General features: G+C 43.8%; 2 protein-coding genes and 1 long non-coding RNA gene across 3 annotated transcripts in view; 1 reads left to right on the forward strand and 2 right to left on the reverse strand.

Annotated features, from left to right (window-relative positions):
• ADAM10 (ADAM metallopeptidase domain 10) overlaps nt 1-1,223 on the reverse strand; it is a 54,809-nt gene extending 53,586 nt beyond the window's left edge. Inside the window, exon 1 of the mRNA XM_062583920.1 lies at nt 1,034-1,223. Coding sequence (XP_062439904.1) covers nt 1,034-1,088 — 55 coding nt within the window. The 5' untranslated portion in view covers nt 1,089-1,223. The remainder of the gene's footprint in view (nt 1-1,033) is intronic.
• Nucleotides 1,224-1,596: 373 nt separating this feature from the next.
• On the reverse strand, nt 1,597-3,390 carry LOC134144897 (uncharacterized). Its single transcript, XR_009959512.1, has 2 exons — nt 3,141-3,390; nt 1,597-2,380 (listed from the first exon to the last, which is right to left on the reverse strand). It is a non-coding gene; the product is annotated as an uncharacterized LOC134144897 (long non-coding RNA).
• MINDY2 (MINDY lysine 48 deubiquitinase 2) overlaps nt 2,730-17,427 on the forward strand; it is a 36,142-nt gene continuing 21,444 nt past the window's right edge. Inside the window, exons 1-3 of the mRNA XM_062584189.1 lie at nt 2,730-3,407; nt 11,682-11,739; nt 12,956-13,020. Coding sequence (XP_062440173.1) covers nt 2,850-3,407; nt 11,682-11,739; nt 12,956-13,020 — 681 coding nt within the window. The 5' untranslated portion in view covers nt 2,730-2,849. The remainder of the gene's footprint in view (nt 3,408-11,681; nt 11,740-12,955; nt 13,021-17,427) is intronic.

A 17,427-nucleotide genomic window follows, 5' to 3' on the forward strand; every position in this document is an offset into this window, starting at 1 on the left:
CTTCACGGAGAAGTGTACCTTGGAGTCAAGAATTGTGTAAAATTAGCCAGTATAAGACGTACTGTATACGGAGAGAGCACAGGTAACCTGTTTCTTTCAGTTGTTTTCAGTTTGTCTTCTTGTAGTAACGCTGTCAAAAACCACGAGCCTGCCCTTTTTGGCGTGGATACTAGCGCCTTACCAGAAGGAAGGTGTTCAAGCACAGAACTGCGTTCCTCCGGGAACCGCAGCCGCTTCCCAGGCTCAGCCCGGGAAGCCTGGAGACTCGCGCGCGCAGTTCCAGGAAGTTTCTTTCGGCCAGACCGGCCGCGGCACGACTCCAGACCGCGAGCCCAGCGCCCTGCTCGTTCCGCCGCGCCACCCCGCGAGCCGCGCAGCCGGGCCCAGGCGCGGCCCCTCGCCCGGGGAAGGGCCCCGCTCTTTGTTCGCAGGGTGCGCACGGGCAGGCGCGGAGGCGCCAGGGCAGCCAGGGGAGGGCAGGCGAGCCCTCACCAGCCGCTCCCGCCGCCCTCCTCCCGGCGCTGCCGAGAGGCCCCGCAGCCGGCACCGCTGCGGCTCGCGGCCGAAAGCCTCCCGCGGCGGCGCTGCCCCGGGCGGCGCAACCGCGCCGGCCGCTCCCGGGGGCTGGAGGCGCCGAGCCCCCGCGCCGCCGCCGCCCGCAGGCCCCGCGCCCCCCGCCCGCCCGCCCGCGGCTCCGAGCCCGGCGCCGCCCGGCTGCCCAGGCCGGCGGGACCGGCGCAGCTCCGCGGCGCTCCGCGGGCCCCTGCCGGCGGCGCGGAGCCGCGGGGGGGTGAGGGCGGGCGCGGGCAGCGCGGGGCGGGCGGAAGCGAGAAGAGGAACCGCCGGCCCGGCCCGCCCGGGCGGAAAAGTCCCGGGAGGGGCCGCGGGGCCGGGCCGGGGCCGCGGGCAGCAGCGGCGAAGCCGCGGCCTGCCGCCGAGCCCAGGAGGCGCGGCGCCCCGCGCAGCCGGCGGGCGGGGAGCGCGGGGAGCGCCGGGGGCGGCCGGGCGCCGCGGCCGGGCGGGCGCTGCTCACCTCCGGCGCCCGCCGCGCAGGAGCACAGCAGGATTATCGTCCCCGCCAGGTCCATCTTCGCCGGGCCCAGGCCCCGCCGCCGCCTACCCGCAGCGCATCCGCCCGCGCCGGCCCCGGGATGGGGAGGGGCGAGCTCGCGCCGCCCTCCGCTTTGTCCCCCGCCGCGCGCGGGGAACGCTTCCGCTCGGCGCCGCTCCGCTCGGCGGCCCGCCCCGGCGCCGCCCGCCCGGCCGCGCCGCCACTTCCTCCGGCCGCCTGCCCCGCCCCCCCCCGCCGCGCGCGGGGGCGGGGCCACAAGGGGAAGCGTGTGCGCGCGCGCCTTAAAGGGACAGGCACCCCTCCGCGCCGCGCGCGCCCCGGCCCGGCCCGCCGGCTCATTCCCTTTCCGCGCCGCAGAAACTAAGCGGACACTGATGCGCCGGCGCCTCTCCGCGAGCGGCGCGTACCGGAGCGGCGCCCAGCGAGGGGGAACCGCCGGGCGCCCCGGCAAGACGTTTGGTTCCCGGTTTTAGTAGCCCTCCCTTCCGTTGTACCGATGTGCTAGGTCTTACACGCCAAGCAGACCACTTCAAAGGTTTATTCTTGGTGTTAGTGTTTCTGACGAGTTTCTCAGTTTATTGGCACCCGCTTTCCATTTGTTTTTACCCGGTTTGGGGTCTTTTCAACATGACTCTTCTGATGCTGACGCTGTTACTTGTAGGCAATGCTACCAGTTCTGAACTTGATTTTGATGTTGCTCCCTTAAACATGCGTAGCTGAAACAGCTGGAGGAATGGGACACTATGGTACAAACTAGGGAAGGTTTCTCTCTTCTTTCTGAACTGCGCTCTTCTTCTTTTGAAACCCACTTCGTTCTCTGAAATTCCAGCCCTTCTGCCTTATTTCCCTTAACAGTCAACTGCTGAGTTTTCAAACTAATCCTTCCCTATTTTATTGGTAAAATAACAGCTGGCTGTAAGAGCAATTGGTTTTGCAGAAGAACTTACAGCGGCATACTCATTTCTGAATTCACCAGAAGAGGTTGTTGTGCAAACATTGCACAGGCAGCGCGATTACAAGAAACAGCACTTCAGATAAGCCCGCTGAAGCTGACGTAGCAGTTTCTGAAGAAAGCAGATGGTGCCAGAGAGCACCGCGGAGGACAGGGAAGAGAAGGAAGCCGCCCTGTCCCCAGGCGCTGCCTTCAGTTTGCTTCGCGGCGCGGCGCGGCGCCTTCCTGGGGAAGGGGAAAGGGGGAGCTCGGCCCGGAGGGCGGCGGCGGACTTCAGGGCGAGCACAGTTTCGGCAGCTCTTACCTATCTTACGCTCCCCACGCAAGCGAGTTCTGAAACTACAGGCGTTTATCGCCTGTAAGAAATAAATAAAAAGCACGTGAAAACGCTCAGGAAAGCGAGGCCCGCGCCGGAGCGCGCGAAGCCCGCCGTGCCCCCAGCACGGGGGGGGGGGGGGGGGGGGAGCCCCTCGCCCCGCCCCTCGCCCCGCCCCTCGCCTCCTCGCCCCGCCCCTCGCCTTCCGGGCCCGCGCGCGCCCCGCCCCTCCCCAACGGCCGACGGGCGCGCGCCTCCCCCCGCCCGCGCCGCTCCCTCCCCCCGCCGGGGGCCGCTGCCGCCCCCGCGCCTCCCCGCCGGGTCCCTGCGGCGCGGCCCGAGGCTCGCGGCGCCGCGCCGGCCCCGCCGCCACCCGGGGCGGCTCCCCCTCCCGCCCCCACGTCCCGGCGGGGCGGAGCCGCCGCGGCTGTCATGGCGTCGCGGGCGCTGCTGGCGGAGGATCAGCCGCTGCGGTGCCAGTAGAGCGCGGCGGAGCCGGCGGGCCGGGCATGGAGAGCCCGGCGCAGCCCCCGCCGCCTCCGGGCCCGCCGAAGAGGGGCGGCGGGGGCGCCGCGGGCCAGCTCCTCCCGGCAGAGGCGGCGGGCGAGGGCGGCGGCAGGGACGGGCCCGCGGCGGCGGCGGAGGAGGGCGGCGGGCAGCCCGGCCCGGCCCCGCCGGCCGAGGGCGCGGCGCCCGGCGCGGAGAGCGGCCCCGCGGAGGCCGGCTCCGGCAGCAGCGGCGCCGCCAGCCCCCCGGGGGAGGAGTCCCGCAGCCTCGACTCGCTGGAGTCCTTCTCCAACCTGCACTCCGGCTGCCCCAGCAGCTCCGAGCTCAACAGCGACGCCGAGGAGGCGGCCGCCGCCGCGGGGGGCCCGGCCGCGGCCCCGGCGCCGGCCGCGGCGGGCGCGCAGCTGCTCTCCGCCTCCAAGGAGCGCTTCCCGGGCCAGTCGGTCTACCACATCAAGTGGGTGCGCTGGAAGGAGGAGAACACGCCCGTCATCACCCAGAACGAGAACGGCCCCTGCCCCTTGCTGGCCATCATGAACGTGCTGCTCCTGGCCTGGAAGGTACCGCGGGCGCAGCAGCGCGGGCGCGTAACGCGCCGCTGGGGGCGGCGCTGGAGGACGCACACTTACCTCTGCTGTTAAATCGCATGCCGGCGACTCGAAAACAAATAGTAGCTTGTAGCGTGGCTAGTGTGTTAGTGAGATACTGCTGTCGCGTACAGCTTTACTTTGCTGTCGCCCTTTAAAACAGAAACCTACAGCCGGGCGATGCTCTGCCGAGCGAGGTGGTGTCTGTGGCTGCGTGCAGGTTTCTGGTGAATAAGGCTTCTATTTATAGGGGGGAAAGCAGGAGCAGTGTTTTGAGAAAACAGGTTATATAATTACACGTGGGCAGAATTTGGCAAAGTACGGATTTGTACAGACAAGTGCCTACACGGTGGCAATGCACCTGTACTGTTATGCACTGTACATTGCATTTGGAAGTAATTAGTAAGTCAGGTCGTGGCTGAGTACAGCTTTGAGACCTGGAAGTTTTTTGTGTTCTAGTAATAGTCTTGGATACTAACTTCCTCTAGTCTTAGAATAATTCTTTTTAACCTCTAAATCTTTAAAATTAGAGGAAGACAACTTAAATATAAAGCATAATATAGCCATTTATGTTTATCTGTAAGAAGTACATTGAGGGGAGAGGACCTACTAGGTTGTGATGCACCACAAAACAAGAAAGGTTTCCCAAGAAATGCTAATAATTCATCCCCAAAGGATAGGTGAGATAGTAGAATGATGCTTTAGAGTAGGAAAGCTCTGTGAAAATAGTTTTCCATTGTATTATCCAGGGAGAGAGATTTGATAGTGGAAGAGTAGATGGCTGTTCATAGGTGTGACAGGTGACGTGGAAAAAGATCAAAAAGAAGAAAAAGAGCATATTTCAGGGGTATACACCTCAGGCTTTGAAGTCAAGGTATTTTGCAAACCTTACTGGGAAATTAATTACCTACTTCAGTGTTAGAAACATTGAGATGTGTACTCACAGAGCTTAGCTAATGAAAGCAAGCCAGTTTGGGAGTGCAGGGAAGGGTGCAAGTGTTCGATATTGTACCTGTACGATACCATGTAAAATTTGTGTTGCATTCTGTATGTGTTTGACCTCAGGAAATATGTTTATAGGCTTTTTCAAGCATAAAAATGTTTTACTTTTCATTAGGAAGATGCAGGGGAAAAGTGTTTTGAATTTTTGGTATTTAGTTGAACAGCATCTGAAAGAGCAACCCAGCAAACAGAGGAATGTTCCCTTAGAGGGGAAAAAAAAGGGGGGGGGCTTTTAAAATTGAACTGGAGAGCAGACCTTCCAACAGTCGAGTTTTACAAGCAGTGCTTGCTTCTTGCAAGTCCATCTTTTGTTCTTTTTCAAATGGAAGTAGAACACAGTAGCTGTTTTCAATGGAAGATATTTTTCCAGACAATTATTGACCTTGTTTTTGACTTGAGTAGAATAGTTCATATTATCAGGAATTATCAGGAAGCTGTGGCATTTGTAGTAGATACTTAGACATCAGTAAAAGCAGTACAGGGAGGCTGGTTGTGATTTTAAGCTACTATGTTATGTAGGTTTTGTCTAGCTCAAGTGAGTGCAAAGGCCTTTTTAGATTTCAGTATTTAACATGTGCTTTCTGTGCTTCCTCTTTAATGTCTAAGGATGAGTGCAGGGCCTTGGAGAACTGGTTCTGTTACTACTGTGTAGTGTTGCTTTTAAAGAAATGGCTATTTCCAGGATTTTTCCGTTTTAACTCTTCCTTTAATGAAAGGATACAAATGAAACGGAATTGTCCTTGTTTGCACTGAGTTCTTGAGAGAGTTTTGTTCCTTAGCATTCTTATTCTTCTGCTTTCCTTCATCCAGAGTTTTAACTGGCATTCTGCTTTGATCAAGTATTATTATGTTAGTGAGAATTAATGTGACACCTGCTTTTGTAAGTTAGTAGAAAATCAAAATGCCTCTTTGGAGTGCCCTAGTATTTCTTCTTACTAGAATTACAGAAAAGGGTTTTCCTGCTAGCTGGTTATATATTGCCCCTGCCTATATTTTGATTCTCCTAATTAGTGCCTCTCCAAATTAGCCTTTCTTTTCCCCAGTCAAGAACAATGTTGGCATTGTTTGGAGTGGCAAGCTTATTGGCAGCTCATCTGTACATCACTGGCAGTAGCCAGCTGCGTGCCAAGGCTGAGGATGGACATCCACATTCCTCTCACCTCTCCTGAACCAAGATGAACACTAGATTGGGTCAGGTAATTTTAATTTGGGAACAAGGGAGCAGACCAAGAGATGAAAATAGATAAAACCAGAATGAGAATACCACAGTGTGCATTAGGTGATTAAAAGCTACATTGGGGGGAGGGGGGGAGAAACACTGGAACAAAAAGATAATAAGGAGGAGGCAGCAATAAATATGTAGTAGAGAGTAAACAGGTGAACACTTGCACTTGGCCTGTTTTTCCTGTATCAAGCAGCAGTCTTCCTTTTCAGAACTCTGTCCTCTCAAGGTTGAGGGTTTTAGTCATGCTGTAGGTAAATATGGTCTCAAATGACTTCAGATAGCATGTGCAAGCACTCAAAAAATATTGACGTTACAGTATTAGCTTTCAGACTTTCAAACATGGATCCCTTTGGATGTCAGATTTTGTATTTCGCTTATCCCAGGACTGCAGTGATAGTTTTGAGGTCCAGTACTGTGTGCAAGCTGTGCTTGAGTAGCAACCTAGGTTGAGTTCGTGTACTTGTTTGTGACAAGTGGCATGTAATCATTTTCTTTAAAACCAAAGACCTTATTTGCCGCTTCTCAGGTATAAACCATCCAGAGAGTACGTAAGCCATAGACAAAGAGACATTTTTGTGTTTAATGTTAAGAACACAGCTTAACATTTGGGTATATTAAGGAGGACTCAACTTTTCAGATGCTTCAGCACCTTAAATTATAAGCTTCTTACTTCTGTACTAACAGTTTTGTAATCTCTTGTTCGTGTGTTCCCACTGTCCTCCTTCAAAACAGGTAAGGTTGGGGTTTTGGTTGGTTTACTTGTTTTTTTTGCATCAATCTTTCTAAACTTGGTGAGGACTATGGGTATTTTACTTGTTTACAGGATTGCAATAACAGGTACTTCAAGTAAATGTGCCATATAGTCAAGATGTTTCTTTCTAGTGGCTCTGAAAATCTTGTTCATTAGTTCAGCAGGATTGTTCTCTATTCCTAGTTATTATTCAGTTTTTATTTTGTCTTTGGGAAGTGTTTTTAAGATCAGATTTAAGATCTCTAGTTAGGATACAGGTATAAAGATTACTTTAAAATACCTGATTCTTTTAGTATGCTGCATCCATATGTTCTTATCTGTGGAATATTGCTGAAGCAGCACTTGGCTTTTTGGAAAATCTGAAGTAGCACGCATAGGGACTATTGAATAGTACCAGTTTTTTGGAACTAATAAAGCTGTTTAGCCTGCTACCTCTCTCTTTGAAAGAAAGTTTGCACTTTTAACTTTGAGGTAGCAGGTTGAATGTGTAAAACCTGCAAAAAGAGTATGATACTGAGTTGAGAAAATAGCTGTTGTACTAAATGACATAGTAACCATTTAGGCTTCTCTTATGGAAATGGGGAAAGAGAGAGGGAGAGGGAGAGGGAGAGGGAGAGGGAGAGAGAATTGAAACAGACCTTACACACATATGCAGAAATGTGGGTTGTCTGCTGTGATGTAGAGTAGCTTAGCACTGTGTCTTTAAGCTTTTTTAAATCTGCAAACTCTTCAGGTTTTCAGCAAAGCTGTGGCTCGCTACATAGTTAAGTTTAGCAATGTAGAGCTTGCTTTTCAAGGTATTTCTGTGATCTTTGTTAAATGTAGTCTGTGCACCGCTTTCTGATACATGTTTGCATAGCATTAAGCTTTCCCCTCCCCCCCCTTTTTTTATGGGGAGAAATGGCCCTTCTCAGGAGGTATTCTGTGGTAATACGTGGATCAGGTGCTAAAGCTTAACAGATGTGCCAAGTAACTCTGATCTGTGTTTATTTGGCAGGATATAATGTCATGTAGCCAAAACAATCTGTGAACCAAAGCTAACTGCAAAGAAGCTAGTATCTGAAATAGCCAGAGAACACAGAAGCAAATCATTTTGAAGCAGGAGATAAGTCAAAAGGAAAACATAATGTAATATGAAATTAAATAACAGTAATATTAATAGCATTTTGAAAAATTAATGCATATGGCATATCTTGTGCTAACAGGTTCTTATGTAGCAGAATAATCCTACCAGTGCATTTGACAGCATGTTTGAAAGTTTTTGCAGATCGTAGTCCTCCCAACAAACTGAGGGGTTTTGGGAGCTATGTTCTCTATATGCTCTAGTTCTAATAAAATGACAATAACTTTTGGAATTGTAAGCATTACTTATTTGGGCAATTGTGACAATTATGTAAGTAAGTGTTATATAACCATAAAGGTTTAAATATATCCAAACGGAGGTGCAGAGAAGAGGTTAAGTTAAAAACAAAACAAAACAAACAAACAAACAAAAAAACCCATGCTAGTTTGAAGTTTTAGGCCCTTGTAAGAACAGCCTCTTTTTTCAGAAGAGCTGAGTACAGCATAGACCTGCTGATATCCATTTAATTTGTCAAAGGCCTCAGTGAGAGTACGTAGTTTGAGATAGAACATTGGCCATTTACATATAGTCTGTTTTTTTCTTTTTACTGATTTAAACCTTCTTATGGACAGAATTCACACCAGTTGCTTGGATGAACTCACTCAGCCTCTGAAGGTGAGTTAACGGTGAGCTTCTGATGAGTGCTCAGGAAAGGCCTTGGCAGCCTGCCTTCCTTTGTATGTGAGATGGATTGATCTTAAAAATGATGGCCATATAGTTGTGCGTTTTCCAGAGTAGGAAGCCTGATCTAAGTGACTGAAGGAAACCTGTTTTAGGAGTTGAAGGAAGGTTATTGTGTGACCGCACATGCTATCTGTTGATGTTTATGAAGCTATTTCTGCAAGGACAAGAGATGTGTATGTTTGCAGGGAGGTTTGTCTTTTTGTAGAAGCAGGTTGAAGCTCCCCTTTTCTTTTTCAGAACACTGAATTAAGGGGAGTTGCATGTTTCAGACACATGTTCTGAGGCTATAGATAGTATGCCATTAACAATTTTTAGAGTCCCTTTCTATATGCATTGTATTTTCAGAAGTATTTTCAATGCAAGAGTATATCTCTCTGAAACCTACTGATAAAAGTTTTCTCCCTCTAAAATAGTTATGAACAGCAGCAGGTTTTATTGCTGTTACATTGTTTTCTTACTTCTGATGATTCATATGGAGAATGAGTATGGCTCTGTATGATTTTTTTTCCTTTTCCCTTACCTTATAAGAGTGTTTTTGTTTTGTTGGTATGTTTCTTTTAGCATAAGTACTCAAAACGAGCACTTGAAGTTAGAAAATGCCATGTTGTCTATATGTCCTTAATTCAGTTTTGTTCAGAAGTGCTTTTGTCTGTGATGGAACCCTGTTAGCCCTCTTTAAAGATGGGATCAACTTTCCATGAAACATGCCTGCTCTGAGATTAGGCAATGAAGTAATTCATTGATTTTGTTCATCATTTAATTAAGGGGTTAGTTTTGAGATTTAGCTTGTTAAAACATCCAGCTGTAAGAGATTCTGCAGATACCAGTAAAATTCATTTTCTTTGATACTCCATAAAAAAAAAAAATGCTAAGCATTACCGTTGTGAGGAAAATTCAGATTCTTAGCCAGTGATACAAATGATATCTCCCTTAGTCCATAAATTCTGAAACATTAACATGTTTATGCTGGAGGAGTGTAGTGCTGAAATACACATAACCGTATAATTGGGCATTTTGGCTGCCATTTGTAATGAAAGCATAGTGCAGAACAGAGATCCCTGAGTAATGCTGGCTGAGCCGATATATATGTTAAGAAAACAAGAACAAAACCCTAGCTTCAGTCCTGGAAGAAGCGTTGCAGTAGTCCTGCTGTGAGTGAGGTAGCATGCTAATTTTCTTCCATGCTATGTCCGTGCATCTGTACTGCTTCAGGTCCCAGAACCACTTCAGGCATAAGTAATTTAAGTACTTCTATTCTGTGCTGTTACATTGGTAGGCCTTAGGAGCAGTGCTGACCAGACAGAAGGAACTCGGATGTGCACAGCTAATGGTTGCCCAGGCTGACATGCTGCCAGTTCAGAAATCCAGTCTCAGACTGAACAGAACTTAAGATTTAAAAAGCTATCTACGTGGCACAGTATTTTTGTATTTATGTGCATACTCTATATGGACTATTTTGGACAGTATCGAAGATTCTGAAAACTGTTAGTGTATAGAGCGTTAATGAAACTTAGAGAAACTTTGGGAAGAGGCTAAGAAATTTTGTAAGTAACAATCAGCTGTAGCTCGTTTAAAATATTCTGAAAAATTCATATGCCAATGCATATGTTTTGTTTTTTTCTTCTTGTTTAATTCAAATAATTTTAAGTTGTTTTGTAAGCAGTAAACTAATTAAGTCTTCTTTCTTACAAATTTATGTCCTGCTTCACTAACAATTTATATCCCCTCAACCTTCTACTTCTGCTACCCTTATATGATCATTTCTTTCATTACCCACCAGCTTCTTTATATAGCCCCCATCAACAGGCAGCGTGTACTGTTGGCTGTTTCTGGCCTAGGTTTGGGCAGACTGTTTAGCCAGTGTGTAGATAACTATTGAGATAACAGAGTAGCTTTTCCTCCCAAGGCAATATTAGCTTGGGTCTCTTTCTTCTTCCAGATTTAATGAACCTTGTCAGAAACGCATATGTTTAAGACATTTGCCTTTGTCAAATATGATTAAAATTGTCCATGAGCTACACTATTGTTAACCCAGTCAAACCCCTCTCTTTTTCAAGAAAGTGATTTAAATAACTTAGGTTTCAGATTGGGAAGGAAGTCCTATCAAACACAATGTGAACAATGTAATCTGTGGGTATACTGTATTTTTGAATTTGGGATGCTGCATCAAAAACCTTTATATGTATTGTTCTTCTATCTCACCCCGTTTTACTTCCTCTTTCTTCTCCACACTCAGCAAAGTAGTTGGACATTATTAAAGCTTAACCATGAATTAATGATTTCACATTCTGCTTTCCTGTGTGTGTGTCAAGGAGAACATCATCAGTGTTGAGGAACCTGATAATTCCTCATACTCAAAATAAACACTTGTCTTTCTGTTGTAAGATGTTGAAATAGATATAGGATAAGAAAGAAGATGAAAAACTGAAGAGAAAGACAAATTCTAGAAAAGTGAGGTGTGTATTTATGTAATGGAAAATTAATCATTTACAGTTAAAGACAGTGCTTTTGCATTGTTCCTTCAGATTGGCAGAAGCATGGCTTTGTGTGTGTTTGGTGTTACAAGGGCTTTGTACTTCGGCTATTGCTAGAGCTGTTGCAGGGATATATATATAGAAAGAGAGGTATTTGTATATGTACATTTGTATACATATAAATGGGATTGAGCAACCAAAACATTTGCCTGAGGACTGGATGGAGAGGATAAATGTATGAGATGTGTGTGGCCCTTGCTGCTGCCCAGGGGTTTGGTTTCACCAGGTGATGCCGATGGGAATAGGTCAGGGGAGCGGAAGCTCCATCGCTGAGGTCTGGGTGTCCAGCCTCTCTTGTGTGGAGTTAAACCGAACCCTTGAAAGGTGAATGCGGGACACTTGGATGGGGAGACAGAAGGAGCTTCAGTCAGCCTCCCCAGGGTGAGGTTGCTTCCTTTTAGCTGCTTGAGACTTGGGTTCCCAGTCTCAGCAGCTGTTGCCACCAGGTCCTCCTCTTGTCTGTTCACAGCAACTTTTGAGTTGACAGGCAGTTAAGAAATACAGTGAACTCAAGGTGCCAAAAACCTTGAGTGAAGCTTTCTTAATTAAGTGTAGCTACGGTTCTCTGCCTCCTCATCCTGGGTGTTTGCAGCTGAGCTGATAAGGGGAGAGCAGTGTGAACTCCTGTGAGATCAAAGGAGATGCTGCTGATGTGTTTTGGTAGGAGATGGGAGCCCAGCCTGCATGTGGAAGGGGAGGAGAGAGACAGAAAGCACTATTGTGTGTGGTTTCACTAAGAACCAAAATGACTTCTTGAATTTCTTCTCTTAGCTCTTTAGAGGTCTCAGGAAGGTTCTCAGTCCCAGTAGGTAATGTTATAAACTGGAGAGCCAAACGTGATCAGACTTCAGTCCAGAAATACAGTGTAGAAAGTATTGATTAAGTGTTGTTTTGAAATTATAAAGGCAATATTCTTTTCCTTTCACAGATTAAGCTGCCACCAATGATGGAAATCATAACGGCTGAACAGCTGATGGAATATTTAGGTTTGTAATTATTGACGATAGATAGTTTCTCAAATTCAGTTATGTATTATACTTACTAGTAAATAGTATTATTTAAGAATTGTGTTGTTTGCTAACTTTTTTTAAAAAAATTCAGCTTTATTTGAATTCATACTTCAAGAAAACCACTGCATGGTGTGCAGTAACTTAAGCTTTTATTTAACAGTCTCTAAAACTGCAGTGTATTGCTTTCCTAGTGATGCAGGTAGTATGGTTTAGTACACCAACACATTGTCAGACATTGACTTATTCATATCTCTTAAAATGTTGTTCTGTGTCGCAGAATGTAGTAATTCAGTTGTGCTTTTTAATTATCTGCACTAACTCCACCCCTTGGTAGTATGACCTAATTAAAATAACAGGAAAAATGAATGTAATCGTCACAGTGGACGGGCATGTCTCATTTGCAGGCCACTCCGTTATCAGATTGTCTTTGGCAAACCTGCAGCTGCTTCCAACTCACAGGTCTAACTTTGATAGCCCAGAATGATCCAAATGTTAGAAGTGCAGTTGCGACAACCTTAAACTATATACACCGCAGTTCTTTCCCTTTATAGCCCAATAAAATCAAAATGTTTGAGCTTTATGTACTAATTTTTTTATGATTTCTTAAGCAAGAGAGAAACTTGAAATAATTTCTTTCTGCTTACAAAAAGTATATGACCAAATTTTTCAGTGTTAGAAAATAGTTAATTACCTAACCTCAGATGTCTTAACTGCAGTATGTCCTCTAAGAAAACTCACTGCCTGTGTCTAAACATTTCTTCTAAACTGTATTGACAGTGTAATACTGTCTGAACTCACTCCATAATCACAGTTATCTAAATGTGTGTACTGTCTGTTTTGAAGGCATGTATTGGCTTCTGGAGTTTTCATAGTAACTTTAATTTCAAAATTGTTTCTCACACTGTTTAGGTTCCTATTCAGTTAACATGCTTTGCAATTACCGAGTATATCTCTTAAAACTTAAGAAGAATAAAACTAGTTTTTATTCCTTAATAAGATCTTAGTACTTTTTTTATACTCACTATTTTATTCTGCCCTGTGATTTTAATACAAGCTCTAAAACATTGGGATCTCACTAATTTAATAGAAGACTTAAATGCTTACATTTATCATCACAATAATCTTCAGTCAGAAGTGTTCATAGAAATATCAAAACTTTGAGCATAAAATAATTTTATTTTTACTTTTTTAGGAGATTATATTCTTGATGCAAAACCTAAAGAGATATCTGAAATTCAGCGTCTAAATTATGAGCAGGTAAGAAGTTGCTCCTAAAAGTAGTTGCTTTTGTCTGACAGAACTAAACATTTTCTTTATTTCTGATCTAACTAACTGTAGTTATTTTCTTTATTTTTCATTTTGAGGCTTATCGTAGAGTATGATTTTATAAATATTTCCTGTTAATGAAGAAAACTTTAATATCTATCAAGACAAGAAATGATTTTTGGCCTGCAATAAGTGTAGTGAAAGACTCTTATATTTACTTTGAAGTACTTCGTCATTTTAGTTTATACATACACATATATATATATGTATATATGTCCCTGAAGTATTGATAATTAGTTCTGTATTCTAAAATCTGAGTCAGCAAAAGAGCATATGCTTTTATTTATAAGTATGAAAAAATTTTTTGTACTGCTATAGACAGATCACAGATATAGTACAGAAAATCTTAAAATCTATGAAGAGTATTTTTAAACATTTATATATAGAGATACATTAAATGTAAGTCAAATGAGGGAAGCAAAGAGTAGCTACATGGTAAATTCGGACTGATATTGTTTACTTCATACTATGATAATACTTTGCTGTGAATTTGCCAAAACAGAAGGTGAGGGGAAAAAAAAAGAAAGAGAGAGAATAGGTTTACTGAAAGTTCTGCCAGGATTTTGAACCAGCATCTTGAGAAGGGGCCACAGTAAAGTGATTGAGGAAGGCTGAGGGCAAGTGGATGGCTTCCAGAAACTTTTTTATTCCGCCAAAGTCCTGTAGAACACTGGCACTGTTGCAGTATTTCATCTAGGGCTTGCAACTACTAATCAGTGGATCTGTTTCTGTTATCGCGTCATTACAGTGAGGGACTTAAAGAAGGGGTTTTATGGTTTACCTGATGTTTTTTAGACCAAAAAGTACCTTCTCTGTTATGTTACGTAGGATCATGGATAGATGATTCAAGTTGAAAGAGATCTCAGGAGGCCCCTAGTTCAGCTTCCTGCTCAGAGCAAGGTCAGCTGTGAGGTCAAAGTTACTCAGGGCTTTATTCAATCTGGTTTTGATGTTTCACACTTAAAGAATGTGTCTTAGCTGCTGTATATATTGGTTCTGGGAGAGTCCTAAATGCCAGTGATAAATAGGAGATTCTACCAAGTGTACCACAGACTTCTGAGAATAGCTTGTTAAAAGGTCCTGGCTGTGCAACTGGAAATGTAAAAGAAGAAAATAATGTGAAAATAATTATAATTTCATACTAGAATTGAAGAACTGGTAGCATACTGAGGAAGTATAATGTGGAAGTCTACATGGAGGTGTGCCAGGGCAGCTGCTCTTAGAAATCTGTTCTTCTGCGTTTTCTAGGATAATTCTTTCTGTGATCCCTGATAGACTTCCACTGAAGACATAAACTGAGAAAGACAGACATCTCTGTTTCTGTGTAGTGACAAGGAAAACAGGCTGATTTCATATGACCAGCCATACCATTTGAACTGACCGCTACTTTTATTTTATGACAAAATTCTTTCTGTGTTTAAAGAAAAAAAATGCTATTGATTTCCAAAAGTATTGATGTAGTATATAGAATCTTGGGGCAAATTTTTCAAGCTCTGTCTGTGGTCATGGCTGATTCTTTTTGACTACTTATAATAAATTCAATTTTATAATGAAATTCACTTTTTTCATAAGTGGTTTTTTTTTTTTTGGGGGGGGGGGGGTTTGGTCCTCTTTCTTATTCCCATTCAGTTTCAGAAACCCAACAAGATCAGGTATCTTGGAAGAGTTGAAATTAAATGGAGTTTGAATGTAGATTCTTTAAGAATCATCCAAAATGTGATTTGTATCATTCTGTGAATTCTTCATGTAATAACTGAATTAGCTATAATCTTCTAAAACACAGCAGTTTTTAATTTTATTGGGGAAAATATAGCTATAATCCACTTTCAGGAGGCTGAAGAAATCATACCCCTCATTAAAGTACAACCTCAATGGCTTTCTTGTGCTCAAATAAATGGGCTTGCTATGTAAATGTTACAGCTATTCTTCTTAAGTATTTAATCATGCAGTGTTAAAGAAATCTCCCGTTCTAGGAATGTTCTAGATGCAGCAGTAATAGTATGAGGCGGGAGAAATTAATTAGACAACTGAATTTTGTAAAATTCTAGTATATCAGAAGCACTGGAACTACACCTTGGTGTTGATCGTAATTTTGTGTTTGTCTTGTCACACAATTAATACTCTTTCAGTGGCCAAAACTAAGCATTTTATTATTAACATACAATAAATTCAAGTACATTTTGGGGGTTTCTGGATTTGTAATACCCATTTTTTTTTTTTTTTTTTAGGATAAAAACATTGTGACATGGTACTCTTACTGATAATTGTTCTAACTGTGACTTTCTTTTCTACTGATATCATACTTGAAGGTTTTAATTAAGTATTTGAATGAAAGTTGTATAAAAGACGGCACAAGCTTTAGAACAAGAGCTTTGCATATTTATATTCTCATCTACTTGCACTTTTATTATTATTATTTTTTAAGAATCTTGTTGCTTTAAAAGGGGGAAGAATAGCCAAAATAGAAATGATACTGTTCAAATTGCAGTGAGAAACTTTTGCAGTTTTCTGGACAGCTTGATGTATTCCTGCTATGTTTACAAAGTAAACTTATTTGTTTAGCAATGCAACTGCTTGCTGTATGAGGTATGGTCTGAAGTGTGTGGATGACTGGTGTTGATTTTCCACATGCTTCTTCATGTTCATTTAGCAGAGTGGGAGTACAGTATTGCAGCTTCCAAAACACCTCTGAGAGTTTTTGTATTTGGTCCCTACTAGGCATCTGGTCCCTACTAACTAAATGCAGTTAAAAAATAAGGTAGTTTTGCTGTTATGATTTAAAAAAAAAAAAAAAAAAAAAAGAGAGAGAGAGAGAGAGAGAGAAAGAGAAAAGAAAGAAAGAAATCTGAGCCTGATCTGGAGACTTGCTTACAAATCTTGCTAAATTTTAAATCTTGTGACATAGGAATGAAGCAATATGTAGTTATGTAGTCTGAACTGTTGCTTTTCTGGTAATAGAAACTTTATGCAATAGTGCAGTACAGGGCTATAAATCTCTCTCGTGCAGATGCTGGATAATACTCATGGCAGTGTTTTACAGCATGCCTTATGCTTTGTATGGTACTTCATAAACTTCCATATAAGCTTCAAATCTTCAGAGATTTCAAATATTCTTTCAGGTTTAAATCTCCTAAGTCTATAAGCAGATATACTTCCTTGATGCCTACTTCAGGAGTTTTCAGAAGTTTTTGTGGGTCGGATCACTTTATAAAAGATAACTGTTGAAACCCTTTATGTTAATGTTACCTAAGTCTTGTAATTTGCACAAAATTTTGTCTTCAACACTTACTGGACTTACATGAAGCAGAAACAATATTTTTTTTTCTGTAGAAAAAGCCTATTAAATTCAAACACTCAGATGGATTCTTTACCTAAGCAGAGCTGGATACTGACTGAGGCTTCTGTGGCAGAAGCCTGGCCTCATATAATGCAAAAGTCAGGTTTATTTTGAATGATGTAAAAGATGGCAGTAAGCATGAAAATCAGATAGCAGTAAAGACAGTCTGATACCATTCAAGAGAAAATACGTTTATACTCAGTTCTACTGCATACTTGTTCCTGAGATTGAACAGTGTAATCTAGCTAATGTTACAGAGGGTGTGGGTGTGGAGGCACAGCAGTCTGCTGATCTTAGCTACGTGATCTTCACAGCAGGAAGATGAACCGTGCTGCCATGGCTGGACTTACAATGGTACCTGAGCTAGGTGTTTAAAGCAAACCAAATTACAGTTGCAGAATGACTGTCATTTGAAAATATGTGAAGTGTTCCATGAGAGGCTATTCACTGTTACTGTAAAATAGAAGCTGTGGCTTTTATTGCCTTTGTCGATAAGGCAGTGTAAAGCTTTTTTTTTCTTTTTCTTTTTCTTTTTTTTTTTTTTTAAGTGCTTTACAAGTATGAGCATATCTGAGTTGGAAAAATAAGCAGTGTTCCTGTTTTTGTATGTTGCATATCACTAAGAAGAGTTGCTTAATTACTTGGGTTAAAATGTTGCAGTTGATGAACATGAAACTTTTGCTGTATGTGTTAATGAAGCCATGCTGTTGTATGCCTAAAGTATTGTGCAAAGGTTTGTAGGCTAGGCTGTTTTACATACATATGCTTACACGATTTCTGCATACATGTTTTGTTTTGGAATACTATCACATGCTGAGAGACGCCAAAAAAAATTCTTCTAAGATCTAGGTAATTCTCATCTTTCTAGTAGATGTAAAACCGTGCTTAAAAAAATGGATCTCGAAGTATTGAATGATGTAGCTTTACTTAGTAGGCAGAGTCCGATATTTTGGTCTATACATTCTTCAGAATACTGAGTTACAAGGAGCGTAGACCGACGA

This window comes from Rhea pennata, chromosome 10, assembly GCF_028389875.1.
Source record: "Rhea pennata isolate bPtePen1 chromosome 10, bPtePen1.pri, whole genome shotgun sequence".
Classification (NCBI taxonomy): Eukaryota; Metazoa; Chordata; class Aves; order Rheiformes; family Rheidae; genus Rhea; species Rhea pennata.